Source organism: Danio rerio, chromosome 7, assembly GCF_052040795.2.
Source record: "Danio rerio strain M-AB ecotype USA chromosome 7, GRCz13ab, whole genome shotgun sequence".
In the NCBI taxonomy this organism is placed as follows: Eukaryota; Metazoa; Chordata; class Actinopteri; order Cypriniformes; family Danionidae; genus Danio; species Danio rerio.
In genome coordinates, this window is record NC_141027.1 from 13,478,610 (window position 1) to 13,493,956 (window position 15,347).

Below are 15,347 nucleotides of genomic sequence, written 5' to 3' on the forward strand. Positions count from 1 at the left end.
ATTTCCTTCAAAAGCCAGGGTAACGTAATAAGTACATTTTCCACACCACCAAAGGCTTCTTTCCTATTAGTGATGGGTCGTTAATGAACGTTTCGTTCATTTTGAACGAATCTTCAATATAACTCAGGAACTACGAGTCCTCTCAGGGAGTGATTTGTTCATCCATGCGTGCGCACATTTGTGCAGGTGGTCTCGTTCATTTCAAGTCTTTTCAGTCGTTCATCGTGGAAAGGCAGAAGCCAATCATATGCGTTTAGAGCCGGAAAAAGAATTCATCCGTTCACCTCTCGAGTCCTCTATCGGGTCTGAGTCATTCGTTCATCACGGGCCAATCATATGCGTTTAGAGCCGGAAAAAGAATTGAACCGTTCATCTCTTGAGTCCTCTATTGGGTCTGAGTCATTCTGTCACGTGATGAATGAATGACTCAAGAATCAGAAGATCTCAGACTGTGTACTTTCGTTAAGATTATATGTGATTGTCAGTGTAACGTGAACGAACCACTGACATTTGAAGACATGAAAAGGTGAGCAGAGCAAAGAGACAACAATACCTTCATAGACAAAAGAGCAGGTAAACATTGAATTATTATTTTCTCCTTCTTATAGTATTCTATTTATAACCTATTTATCGTGTGATCAACCTTTTGGGCTAGTTGTAGATGTGTTTGGAAGCAATTCGTTACATTTTAATAATATTTTGGCGAATTGAACCAAATGAACGAAATGATTTGAAAAAAGATTTGTTCATCTCGATGAACGAAACTCAAAGATCCGAGTCAGTAAAATGATCCGAACTTCCCATCACTATTTCCTATTATGTATTTAATATCAAAATATATACTGCATGACGTCGCGTTGTTTCCTTGTCACTTTTTGCAGATGTTTCGTTGTAAGACGTAATTTGCTGGCAGATACAAAGTTGTCGGCCTATTATAAAGTCATGCAGTGTGAAACCCTCTGCCGCCGATACATCTTGCTGTATGAACACATCAGCGACGAAAAAATACCCCAGATAGTCATGCAGTGTGAGCTACCTTGAAAATTGTGCAGTCTGAACTTTGCATTAGGTTAATTAGCGTAATCATTGGACAAGAGTGGTTAAGATATAATAGTTCAAATATACAGTATATATTTTAAATAATCAAAACTGTTTTTATTCAAAAGACTTATAATCTGCTTGTTAAGTGTGACGTCATGCGGAGTGGCTTCCGGGTCCAAGTGCTATATCAAACTATACGGGAAGACTCAACAAATGGTAATAATAAACGATTACAAAGCGATGTAAAAAATCACGATCACACTATATATATCCATGCCTAATATCTGATGACCAGAAAGTTTTACGTTTTTATCTAAATTGTTAAAACATTGTTTAAATATTGATTAAAATATAAAATTCATTTTAATGTGTAATATGACTAAAAAAAGGTCATAACCAAGTATTTTTTCAATACAAATGAGTGGCTTCTTGGAGCCAGAAACAGTATTTCATACATCACAACTAAACAAGCAGATAGCAAAGTAAATATAATTCTAAATTCTTTGAAAAACATTACATTCTCTCTATTAAACATAACTTGAATTTGAAAACTAATACAAATTTTACAGAAAGGCTAATAACACTGCCTTCAAATTATATATTGTTCAGCCCTATAACATGTAACATGAGTGCAGTACATGTTCAAAATCTTTGTGAATACATGGTCAGGAATCCCTTGCTATGCTTATAAGGCTTTTGGGCTGCTTTGGAATACAGGATTACAGGGTGTGTTACAGGTCTTTGGTGATGTCTTAACCACAATTTTGTCTGTTTTGGCTATACATAAAGGTTTGTCTTTGTTTTTGCCCCTCTGAAGCCGCCGTCTTTGGAAATACACCCGCGTAAAAGAATTCTGGCATGGCTCTTTCTCCTTCTTGCAAATGCAATGCTATTGCTATTTATGTTCGGGGTTTTGTTCAGATCACTCTAAGTATTAGACTGTGGGTGTGCGACGTGTCCTACTGCACCTCAGTATCCACACTACAAAAATAAAAGGTTTTATTGGCTTCATAGAACTTTGAAAATCGATGATATGTTTCCAATGGACAAAAGTTTCGTTATAATGGAAAAGGCTATATGGCTTTTCCACCAAGGCAGTTTGAGTGCAGGTTTGGAGCCGGAGCCTGGTTCCATATCGGTTCTTTGTCTTTTGACACCTAAAGCATAGACTCTTAGCTAGGAAAAGTGGTTCTTCAATGCAAACTAAGTATGATTTCTTTCAATAAAATATCCAGAAACCACTAGAACAGTGTGCTAGCTTCGAACTGATTTGCCCTGGTGGAAAATGGTAGAAAGAACTTTTTTTGGGGGGAACCAAACAGTTCTCTAAGGCCCTGGTATTCTTCAAATGAACGCGAAAATGAACTGGAATTACGTAATTTAGAAAGAAAATCCCACCAAAACCAAGTTCGGCAGTTTGAAATCTTGAGAGCTTGGCAAAGCAAACTTTTTGGAGGAGTTTGTTTTGGCTTCTAAAAATATTTGAGCTACCATTGGTCTGTGGTGATTACGCAATCTGTGTGTGTGTTCTAGAAACTCTGCCTTCTTAGATGTGCGATTGATTCATACTGTATCTCAAGAAAAAATAAATAAAAAAAACTTTGTTTGAAGTATACCTGTGCCTGTAATGGCAAATATGGAAAAACCTTTATTTTTCGAGTGTAAAGCTGCTGCTAAACTGGTCATACTGCCTTGTTTTCTCCTACACTGTGTCTGCCGTATGGTTAACGTGTTGGTTTGTTTCCACAGGTGCTGGAAAACCCACATTTAATTTCAGACCTGATTGCTGCACAGGTTGGAAGCCGGAAAGCTAGCAATGAAGTGCATAATTCTGTCCCTAACCCATCCTCAGATCCCCCTTTTACACCACTGTGTCCAGATGAATGCTTTATAGTTCCCAAAACTCCCACTGAAACACTTTCTGTTCAACCACGGGGTTCAGACACTCAAAGGAACGGTTTATCATTCAAAAATTCGTCCACTGAAAATACTGTAACAGAAACTCCCACTGCGATCCCATCACCCACAAAGCCTGTTACTGTAGATACATCTTCCATTAGGTCAAATACAAAAGCTGAAGGCGCTTCTGATGACGTTCAGCAATCATCAACATGTCCATCTCAGTCCAACACTACATTGAGCTCACCGAAGTTAGACTTTCCAACATTAGAAATGCCCACAACGGTCCCATCGAATGGCTTTTTACGTTCTGAAATTTCACGTACTTCCTCTGATGTGTCTGAGTCCTGCAAACCATTCCCAATTACACCAGAGTTGCACTCTTCCCCGGAGTTCCTGCTAAAAACCAATCTGAATCCCGAGGTCAGCTGTATTGAAAACACATCGGATAACTGTTTGATAAAACCCTCGGTATTTGATAATGCATCTTTAACTTCTCCCCAGGACAGGTTCAGTTCTTCGACTGTGCCATCTGAAGGAACGACCTCTAGCGCTTCATGTTATATGTCAAGCCTCTGATGTACACTACTGTTCAAAAGTCTGGGGTCGATACGATTTTCTTTTTTACTTTTATCAATCAAAGAAGTATTATATAGACTACAGTGCATGTAAGAATTTATTTATGTATGTTTTTGTTTTTGACAATGTGTGAATAAGCTTTTGATAAACTAAAGAATGTGCACCTGGGCTACAAAACCAGTCAATAGGGTCACTTTTTTGTGAAATTTAGATTTTTACATAATCTTAAATCTGAATAACTAGGTTTTCCATTGATAAATGCTTCGTTAGGATAGGATAATATATGGCTGAGATATCCCGAATCTGAAGATTGAAAAAAAAATACACAATACTGAAGAAAATGGCTTTTAACGCCCTGTTCACACGAGGCGTCGGTGTCAACACTTAACGAAGGGTGATGTCATGGTGACAACAGCCAATCACATTCAACTTGGACTGCCATACAAAAAAGGCACAGCAGCAGCAACAGTGGTAGTGGTAGTAGTGGTGGTCGGTGGTGCTATGAATAGTGTATAAAGATGTATGTAAAGATTAATCATAAATTACGGGGTTGATGTAACCGTGATATACTTTTCTTTCTTTTGACTGCATGAACATGATTGGCTAGTGTCTGCGCTAGTATTTGCATAAATTGATCTGATTGGTTGACACTTGAAGTCACTCCATTCAAAGTCAATGGGAAGCAATAATGGAGGCAACCTATTTAAACAGGACGAAAAGCTGTCTTAAGAAAGTTCTTAAGAATGCAAATTATTAATCAGAATTTACACTTTGACATACAGTAGGAAATTTACCACAATTCCTCATGGAAGATGATGTTTACTGATAGTCGAATGATTTATGACTGATTTTGTGCTCCAGGGTCACAACTGAGGCCTTTTAAAACTTTGTAGGTTCTCTAAAACTGGGTTTTCACCCTAAAGTGAAGCAAATCTTTTCAAAGTTCACAAAAAAGAAAAAAAATTCCAATTGCCAATTTGCTGCGTTTCCATTCATTTGTAAGGGGCTCATCACCAGTGCTTAATTTGTGAAGCCCTGGAAAGGATATATATCTCGTTTCTGGAGGTCCGGTGCCCTGCAGGGTTTAGCTCCAACTTGCCTCAACACACCTGCCTGGTTGTTTCAAGTATACCCAGTAACACCTTGATTAGCTTGTTCAGGTGTGTTTGATCAAGGTTGGAGCTAAAATCTGCAGGAAACTAATTTTAGTTGATGTTAATAGTTTGTTAAACTAGTAATAGTAGGGAAAACTACTTCTATTGTAAAGTCGCGATCACACTGCACTTTTCGCTCCATAGACTTCCATGTGGCAGACCAGAAACGCAAGCATGTGTGACAAGTTTCACTTTTCACTGCGTTCGAAAGTTCAAGCTTGGTGAATTTTTACCTATGAAATCGCATCAGGTGATTGCATTAGACTGATAGAAGATCATTAAAATAAGACATTCAAAATATGGAGCAATCGCTCATTTATATTAACATCTAATCCTATTGTTTAATACCACCCATTTTTGCAGCGCCATACCACAGAATTTCACTCACACAAGATCTAGTGTGACTGCAGCTAAGTCACTTTGACCAAAAACGTCTGCTAAAAATGACTAATCTTAATGTAATTTCCATGATTTTTCCAAAACCTTGTGGGTTTTTCTGTTTTTCCAATACTTTTCCAAAAATGCCATGTCAAAATTCCATGACTCTTCCAGGTTTTCCATGACTGCATGAACTCTGCACCCTTCTGCCTTTAATTCTTTTATGATCTGTCTAATTAAATTAGTAAAAACGATTAAGACATCTTACTTGATTTGTGTTGGGACAACATAAAGAAATTAAGTTAGCATTTTTGTTTTTGTTTTGTTTTTTTAATAATTTAAGTCGATTAAACATAAAACTATTAATTACTATTATTGCCCCGCCCCCTCACCCCCCCCCCCAAAAAGATAAACTCAAGAATTAAGCTGCCATAGACTTCCATTCATACGCACGCAAATGCGTCAGACTGGAAACGCAAGGTCATGCATTACGTTTCGCCGGTAGCTAAGATGCAAAGTTCAAGCTTGGTGAACTCTGACCTGCAAAATCGCATCACTTGACTGCGTAAGACCAATCGGGGATCAAAATGTGATATATCTGGTCAGACATTTAAAACATGGAGCAATCACTCGCTTTTAAAAATGTCTAACAAGCTTGTTTAATCCCGCCCCTTTTCGCAGCGCCGCACGACAGAATTTCGCATGCTCAAACTCTAGTGTGACCGCAGCTTTATGTTCAGCTCATTTTAAATAAGCAGTTTAAACAAACAACAAACGTCATTTTTCTGAGTGTATCGAACAACCCCAAATCTTAGGAAATGTATTTGATCCACTTCAATGATTGACTACACTGTAAAAATTAACAACTTAGACACATTATTTCAGCTTTTTACAACACCATAAATGAATTAGTTATTGCGGATTTTTAGAAATAAATGTTGGAAAAACTTTATTATTATTTTAGGAGTAAAAAGTTGCAGTAATTTATTTAGGTTTATTTAATGAGGATCCAATAATTATTATTCAGTGTACTACATAGAACAATTAAGTTGTCCTGAAAAAACAACAAACGTCATTTTTTTAGTGTGTTGAACAGCGCCCATTTCTGTCAGGACAAATGACCTTAGATCCACTTCAGATGTTGACTACAAGAACATTTTCCCAGTTTCATGTACTGTGAGAATCGCTTGTTTTTAATCCATTCCTACATTTGTTTTTCCACTTGATGTTTTATCATCCGGCTTGTGCTTTCTCTTTTCCCCTCCACATCCTGCAGGTGTTGGAAAACTACAATAAAGGGAAGACAGCTTTACTGTCTGCTGCTAAGATAATGGTCAGTCCAACAGAAGTGGACCTGAATCCAGAAACCATCTTCCTGGACACCTCAAATTCGCCACAGCCTACGCCAGCCACACACCACCGCAGAAACAGCAGTGTCCGGTGAGTTCAGTCAATGTTACACTGTAAAAAAACAACAACATTTCTAATATATATCTATATCTTATATATCTATAATTTTCTTATATATCTTTTACTTTAATATTATTACTTAATTGTATTTTATTATTATTCATATGTTTTTATAAAACCTAAATGTACACTACCTGACAAAAGCCTTGTCGTCCATCCAAGTTTTAGGAACAACGAATAATAATTGACTTCTAGTTGATCATTTGGTATTATATGAAAGACAAAGGCCTCTAGATTACACTTATTTTACCAAAATAAAATATGATCATGTCTTAATTTTTAACCATTTAATTAGCACATTAAGGTCTGACTTTGCTTAGACAAAAGTCTTGTCACTTAACAGAAATAATGTACAATATAGAACAGGAGTGTCCAAACTTTTAGGGCCGAGGGCCAGATGCAAAAAAAAAAAAAAAACGTCGTACCGGGCCAAATTTTACATACATCACACAGACATGCACATATATATATATATATATACCTCATAACTAGCCAGTGTAGAATTTTCTTGCACTTTATTAGCACAAAAAAACTGGTGTTGTTGAGCTGATAGGGCAGCTGCTAATTGTTACTTTTTGATCTCGTTCGGCACCAGTGTAAGAGCTGAAGGCCTGATGTTTTGTTTTATAATGTATTTTAATATCAAATTTCTTCATTACTTCAACTGATTGCTGGCAAATAAAGCAGATACATTTCCCGCTGACCTCTGTGAAGAAATATTCTTTTCCCCAACGTGACTGAAATTTCCTGCACTCACTGTTGATTTTCCTTTTTCTTGGTTTCGCCATGGCTTGCCAAAATGTAAATCAAAATGTTATCAATTATGTTTCCTTCAGTTTTTTTTTTTTTGGTTCGTTTTGCATCATTACAAGAACTGCTGCCTAATTGACGGCATGTAATAGCGACACCCGGTGGTTATTTATTGAATTACGTTCATTTTTGTATAGCGGGCCAGATTCTATTAATATTTATCAAAAGCCTCGCGGGCCGCCACAAAACTGATTGCGGGCCGCAGATGGCCCGTGGGCCGTAGTTTGGACACCCCTGATATAGAATATAAAGTCATGGTGCAGTGGACAAAGAGTTAATATTGTATATGACTCCCAAGAGCTTGGAGGACTGCATTCATACATCTCTGCAAAGACTTTTGTCAGGTAGTGTATATGTGTGTGGCGGGTTTTGTTTGTTCAACATGTTCAACAAAATCACTTTTGAGGAAAAATTGCAAGGCAACTGGCTGACTATGTAAATCGAGTCAACTACAGTACTTGGGTTGAGTCAACTCAAAAAAAGCTGTGCAGCAAGTTGCCTCGCAATTTTTAGTTGAGTCAACTTTCAATTTTTTTACATTGTTAGAAACAAGTATAACTGGCCAATAAAAGCAGAAGCCAATGATGTAGATTTTCTTCTGGTTTGATTTTAACACTGCTGCCTGTGCTTCTCACTCATGCCCACTGCAGAGGTACTGTGTACGGTACTATTCAGTTCCCCCCTCGTCCTCTCTGGTTTAGTAGAAACGCAGAGTCTAGATGTTAGACATGTTAGAGTTTTGCGTCTAACCATAATCCTCCCTTTGTCCTTCTTTTCCCCTGCTCTCTGCTTTTTGCACCTAATCACGTTCTCATCATTTGTTTTTACACATACACCAAACTTTTATTTGCTTTAATACAAATAAATTTAAAAATATACATATGATTTTGTATTATTTATATATAAATATGTATATTATTTTACATATTTAATATTGACATGTTTATAATTATTTATAATATTTTATGTTTTTGTTTGATTTTTTTAAATGTTGCATCATTAATATTTAACTTCAATTTTGTATTATTAACAATTTTCCCAAAACAAATGTCTACATTTTGCAATGAACATGTCCATATTTTTTCTGTTCACCATCCTTTTTTGGCATCTTTTAAACATTATCTTTTTTTTATGTTAATATCCAAATTACTCCCTCATTTCATTCACCAACCTCCTCACACCCCTTCCATGCTGCCGGTCTATCTGTCTACCTTTTTACTATTTTTATTATTATATTTTTTTAATATATTTTTGATGTTTTAAAATGTATTATATATAATATATACAATTAATATTTGCCTTCACTTTTGTGTGTATTTACATTGTTTTAATTCATTAATTATTATTTTTTATATTTTGCAATGAACATTTCCATATTTTTTTGTTTTTCCTCCTTTTTATTACATCTTTTAAATATAAATTTAATATGCAATATCTAAATCCTCATATAAAAATACCCCCTCTTTTAATTAATTAAAATAAAAATATATATATTTTAATTTTTTTATAAAATACTTATATTATTTTATATTTGTTTGTTTTTTATGTAAAATTAATATAACATTATAACATTTACATATTTAATTTTGGACTTTTATATTGCATCTTTTTTTTTTGTCAATTTGCTGTGAACAATATATTTATTTTATTTTGCCTGCTTTTTACTGCATCTTTTAAATATTATCTTTTTTTATCCTAACATCCCTTACTTGTTTAATTCACCATCAACCACCTTACACCCCTTCCTCATTAATTTCCTCCATTACTGTGCCCCCGTCCCATCCCGTCCTGCCCTGCTGTAGTTCCTGCGCCCGTTCTGAGATCTCCCTTGATGGCTTCTCTGAGTGTCCGCCTCCTTCTGTCCCTATTGTGCTCACCGGAGCCCGTGAGCGACTGGCTGTGGAGCTGCGGGAGCGAAAAGCCCCCTTGGCCATCATGGAAAGCCTGTCCGATGCCGAATCCGTCTACAGCCTGGACTCTCGCCGATCATCTGCCGCCCTACGGGGCTCACCCTGCCTAGGTAGCCTACCTTTCCCACTGGATGCCCCAATCCCAGAAGAGAATCCTTCATTGAGTTCTCGTACGGAGCTCCTAGCTGCTGAAGGGTTGACCCAAGATTTGGGGGAGGCTGGACCATACATTCCTACACCTCCAGAGCCAGAAGAACCCTCCAACGACATCCCATACAACAGCGAATACTTCACTCCAGAATTGAAGAGTACCACAGATCCAGAAACAGATTCATCCGTTGTTCCCGACAGTCAAGACTCCTACCGTGTAGCATCCCGGACTGGTTCTCGTCCAGAAAAGCTCAGGGAGTTTGAAGAAAAAGAGGTCAAAGTTGATCTCTCCCAAACTCTTCCCGCAGTTACTCCACTATCCAACGGTACTCCCAGTCAGGCGGTCCTAGAGTTCGCCCAGTACCTAGACTCTCTGTTTAGGCTGGACGGAAGCAGTTCGCCTCCTCTTGAGCTCTCGGATGCTGAGTCCGAGTCCGGACGGGGATCCTACAGTCAGGCTGAGGAACACCAAGAGGAGCAGCGTGTCAAAAACGCGGATAAGCTACTAGCTAGAGCCGCGCTAGAGCCCAATTTGGTTCCCAAGCCTCCTCGCACATTTGCCGGCTCTGCTGACCCGTCCTCCGGCATCTCTCTTTCTCCATCCTTCCCGCTCTCATCTTCCGGAGAACTCAACGATTTTTCTCCCGCTGATGGAGTGTTGCCTGTAAACCATACATCTACGCTACGAACTTCCGCTGCTAGTCCCAACCCCAAGGAAACTGCATTGTCGTCTATGGTTTAGACTCATTGATTTGTTTTTTTTTCGCCCAGCACTCGGTGGGTTCACTTTCTTTGCTCTTTCTGAACTGATTGTAGAAACGTGCATGCGTAGCAGCAACGCGGCCAGTTCCCGAGACTTCCAGATTTTAAGGATTCATCAAGAACAGAAGACCTCATTTTGTACTATCGTAAAAGACATGAATGCATCGTGTCTGGCGTATTCACCATTATGAAGTGTCCTGCAACACACAAAGTGCTGAGAGGCTCCTTTGAACACTAGCGCATAAAGAAGCTTGCACAATTGACCCTACGTTCACTAATGTTACGGTTATGTTTACATTGAACACCAAGCTATCACAAAGGTTGGCAGTTTCGTAAGGGAAAGGCTGGGATTTTAAAGGGAAGTCGGGGGAGGGGCGCACAGGACAAGCTTTCCTCAGGACTTTTGAGAATGACGAAACGGGACTAACGACGTCTCAGGCGAAGGATGTTATATTATTTTATTTCGGATTGTACTTTTTGTTTTGTTTTTTATTTATTGAACAAGATTGTGTGGAATGTCCTGCTGAAGTATGTGTAGTTGGTGGCACTGATGGTTGGTGGACATCGATGTGCATGAGAAAATACTGTATGCTCGTATATTAAAAAAAACAAACAATGAAAAAAAAAACGTTCAATTTTGCTAACTCTCGTCATCTCTTTTTTTGACGTCTTCTTTTGAATTTTTTGCATGCAAGTTTTTTTTATAATTTTCCTTTCCACCCGATTGCCAAAAAAAGCCAACTACATACTTCGAGTTTGAAATGAATATATAATGAATACGTGTTGTTATTTATTTTTTATTTCTTTGGAAAACCACTGCCCATAAATGCAAACGACATCAGGAGGAGTTGCTGAATGGTTCGCACCAGTTCACAAAATGCGCCCTTTAAATGGCTCGGCTGAATCTGCGACATGTTTTTTTTTTTTTTAATCGCAGAACGAGACGCGTAACTTTAGAACGATCTTATTTGTTATGGGTATGGCGTGCATTCAGTAGCAAAATAAGCATAGAGAGATTTCTTCTCATCTGCTTTTTTTAAAAATAAAATAAAACAAATCATTTCTACGGTTGTTGCTGTATTACAATAAATAGTGGTTTATCTCGACGGCGAAATATTTTAATAACTTAGACTTGCTTTTTATATATCGTTTCAGGGTGGAGTGGTTGAGTTTTTGGGTGGTTGTGTGAAAAAGTACAGCGGTTTGTCACCACAGTGCTTCGCGAATCATGTGTCACATGACAAGTGTTTTATTTTATACTCTGTCGATTATGTTTTATAGCTTAATTCCCATGCTTTGATCACAATTTGTTTCCTTTTAAGTTGTTTTGCATGCAACTACTAAAAAATAAGCGTATCACATTGTGATTTTAGCATTTTTAACAAAAAAAAAAACTCAGTATTGTTTTGCTGCTTTATTGAATACTTTGACTTTATAAGCTGTGACTGCTGTACTTTTTCACCAAAAAGTTGTGTATAGCACTGCCTTTTCACGTGAGTGTACATAAATAAATACTGTCTTGTTTCCAGTTGTTGTGTTAAAAAAAAGATATAAAATCAATGGGACTTATCAATAAAACAGCTCTATCATGTACCATAGTGATGACTTTATCTCAAAAATGTATAGCTATATTGATATATCTGCAGTATAAATTATAAATAGACAATAATTGAGACTATTCAGGAACGGACTTCTGATACTGTGGCCATATGTTTACTTCAGAAAACAATATTTAGTGATTGAACTGTCATTCTTTAGGAAACAAAATAAGAAAGAAGAAAAGAAAAAACTCTTCACATGTTTGTCACTATACCCTGCCAGTCTTTTAACTCTCTTTCAAGAATGAGAATGTATCTAAATGCACACACACACTTACACTGCCCTGCCTGTAAGAGAATAAAACATATGGATCTCAGACTGACTTTGTTTCTTGTGGATTTATTTGTCATCGTATGGGGGTGTGGGCTTAAAATTCGCATGAACCAGAAGCTGCGACCATTTTTTTATCGTATTGTGACAGTTCCTAGAGAAACAGAATATTAAACGAAATGACAGTGGGCGTGGCTTGTTTTTTCCATATTCTATATATATATAATAGTCTTTTCTATAAATACAATTCTTATTTTAAACGCAAAATAATCGCAAAAAGCGTAAAGAATCTCTCAATTCCAAACCATATAATCATATTATATTTATTTCAGTTTGAAATTATTTGTCTTACATGATTTATAGACATCACATACGCAGCGCACGTGATTGAGTGTCTCTCAAAAAATGACGTCTCACCTGCACCCTCACATTCATTACATTACATAGAAAGGAAGGGAGGGGGTTGTTTTGCAGCCTGTGCAGTAAGCAGACACGCATGAAGCGCGAGTAATTTACATGCAAGTCAATGCGAAGATGGAATTAGGCATCCTGAGGCGTGAATCAGGCTTTTTTTTTCGTTTGACGCACTTCAGACTGCAAAATAAAGTGTGAACAAACATCTAACAAACGGAGCAATGGAACAGACAGAAAAGCAAACAGCTTGCAGTGATGGTTCAAGGGTGACAGGCGCTGGATGTGACTGAATTGAAGGACATTTTTTGTGCTTCACATGTATGGCTGGTATTATGATGTGCGTCAAATCGATAAATTATTTTGTTAAATTCTTTCCCTGCAGTTATTGAAAGAAAACACTTCCTGCCATTGACGAGTTTATAGCAATCTGTTTTAGGTGTATTACGGTATAGGGGAAGTTTAACTGTCCAGTGAAGAGGGACTCTACTCTTTTAAGTAGAGTCTGTCAAGTCTTGACAGAGAGTAAAGGCAGATGCTTCTCCAGGTAACCCTCCGCATCTTAAAGTTTCAGAGTTTAAACGCAAGCGACTGAAAAAATACTGCAGGGAATGGGAGGAAACAAATACCTGGCTGCAGAGTGTTAGAAATATTATTAAGCCAACTGCACGGTTTGTCAGAGAGCGTTTTCTGTGGCTTAAGGTGATCTGTGCGACAACATGCCTCCGGAGAGCAGCATCCCCGCAATGACAGAGCTCGCAATTATCTAAGCAGTCAGACAGTTCTTCGTACCCCAAGTCTCTCCCGAAGCACATGGTAATGACAGTGACCCAGTCTGTGAAAATCTAGCTGGAGTCATTGTTTATATATATATATATATATATATATATATATATATATATATATATATATATATATATATATATATATATATATATATATATATATATATATTTACTGTTTTCTACATAAAAAAGAACAGTCTGTAATGATAATAATTATAATAATAAGAAGAAGAAGAAGAAGATTATATTTATTTGATATTAAATGAGTAAAACAATGTCAACAACTGAAATGACAGTGAAATGAATGCATGGCTACAGTCAAACTTTATCTCAGAATTGGATTTGGCCTGGTTTTCACACACTGGGTCACAAATTGTAATATGTAAAAATTCTGTAAATACAATGTAAGTGGATCACCTTTCAATCAAATGTTATGATTTTTTTGTTAAGGTTAAGTCAGGCACATAAACATTCATTTAATACTTAAAACATTTTATTTTATATATTAATAAACAACAACATAATACCCATGTAAAGAAAATAAACTAGTAAATTGCAACTTTCCATATTTTTGATTTAGAGATATGCTCTATAAAAACTTTACTACACTGTAAAAAAATCCTGATTGTTTGTCTTAATTTTTTAAGTTGAATCAAATTAATCATGAGTTCATTGAACTTATATTATGTTAAACTGACTTAAAACAGCTTGCATAACTTATAAAATTAAGATAGAACATGACTAGCTTAGTTCAGTAAGTTAAAATGACCTAAAACATGTGCTGTCAGGACTAATGGATAATATAATTTTTTACAGTGTAATGTTTGTATGTAGTTCATGTATGTGCCGTTTCCATGTTTGGAAAGTTGTGACTGCAAATCATGACAAATATTTTAGCAAAAATCTGTTATCAATACCACCCTTTAAAATTAGGTTCATTAGTATTTTCTCCTCACCTCTAGTTTAGAATTGAATTAGTTTTTTTATCAATATATTTTTTCATTATTTTCACATCAATAATTTACAGAATCATTTCAGTATACATGTAAAAAAAAATTCTAACCACCCTCCACCCCTTTCCCACCCTCACAAGACAGAACACTTAAATAGACAGTTTTGAGACATCGAGCTGATGTGTAAATTAAGAGGAAATAAACAATAAAACAATAATGACTAATAAAGGATTAAAGCTATGAAGTGTCATACTTATCCATTCATATTTTCAGTCAGTCAAATTATTCATGTATTCAATAAATATACCACAAGTCTTCTGAAACATTGAAGAGTTTTTTTTTTAAGATTAAACATTATTTTTTTTCAAAAGAATTTAATTTGTGCCGCATAGAGATTATAAGAGGTTAAAAATTTAGTTTTTAATCTCTTTTTTTTATCTTTACATACAATTATCTAGATATTTTTGACTTTAGATTTGACTGGGAAGTCACACATTTAGTGGTAGTCTTTTATAGATAAAAGTGCACATTTATGAATATTAAGATGTAAACTAGAAGCTAATGAAAAAAAAAGATTTTGTCTAATGCTAAGAGAACCCTTTTATTATGTAGTTTTTTTTAAGCCTATAAACAGTGTATACAATTTATATGCATCACCACATAGGCAGAACAATCACCTTTAACAATGAAGAAAAACTGCAAAAAACAAACAAAAAAAGAAGAAACAGTTAAACACAGGGGGTATATAAAAAATACATATTGAAAAGGTTAAATTTACTTATTAAACATATGGAAAGAACCGCAGACAGTTGAAGTTTTTAGAGCCTTTTTGTTATGAGACAATTGAATCAGTAAAGGTATTGTTTCAATTCGTTCATAAAAACCACAAAAAATTGGTCTGGAGTTAGAGAATTTTGACTTATGAATGTGAAATTTAGCTTGAAGCAAAATTAAGTTCACCACATACAACTGTTTACTTTTAGGTTGTTCATAATCAGTAAAGCCCAATACTAGGCTACATCTTTACAATACAAAGTACATTCAGTCTAAATTTGATTCAAATAAAATTTAAGACATTTCTTCAAAATATTTTTGTAAATGGACAGTACCAAAAAAGATGAACAACAGTTTCAAAACAATCATCACAAAAGGAACAGTCGGAGGAGATTATATTTT

The 15,347-nt window shown here is 36.1% G+C and overlaps 2 protein-coding genes across 6 annotated transcripts in view; both read left to right on the forward strand.

Moving 5' to 3' along the window:
* The window catches only part of dagla (diacylglycerol lipase, alpha), a 97,885-nt gene extending 85,811 nt beyond the window's left edge, over positions 1 to 12,074 (forward strand). For 2 of the 5 annotated variants that reach the window (XM_087260596.1, XM_087260597.1), the window contains exons 19-20: positions 6,328 to 6,491; positions 9,134 to 12,074. In XM_087260596.1, coding sequence (XP_087116722.1) covers positions 6,328 to 6,491; positions 9,134 to 10,133 — 1,164 coding nt within the window. In that variant the 3' untranslated portion in view covers positions 10,134 to 12,074. Of the gene's footprint in view, positions 1 to 2,790; positions 5,156 to 6,327; positions 6,492 to 9,133 lie in introns of those variants that run through there. The other 3 variants (XM_087260600.1, XM_087260598.1, XM_087260599.1) reach the window with 3 other exon arrangements.
* The window catches only part of plekho2 (pleckstrin homology domain containing O2), a 189,209-nt gene that overhangs the window by 90,181 nt on the left and 83,681 nt on the right, over positions 1 to 15,347 (forward strand). The gene's annotated exons all lie outside the window — the stretch shown is intronic.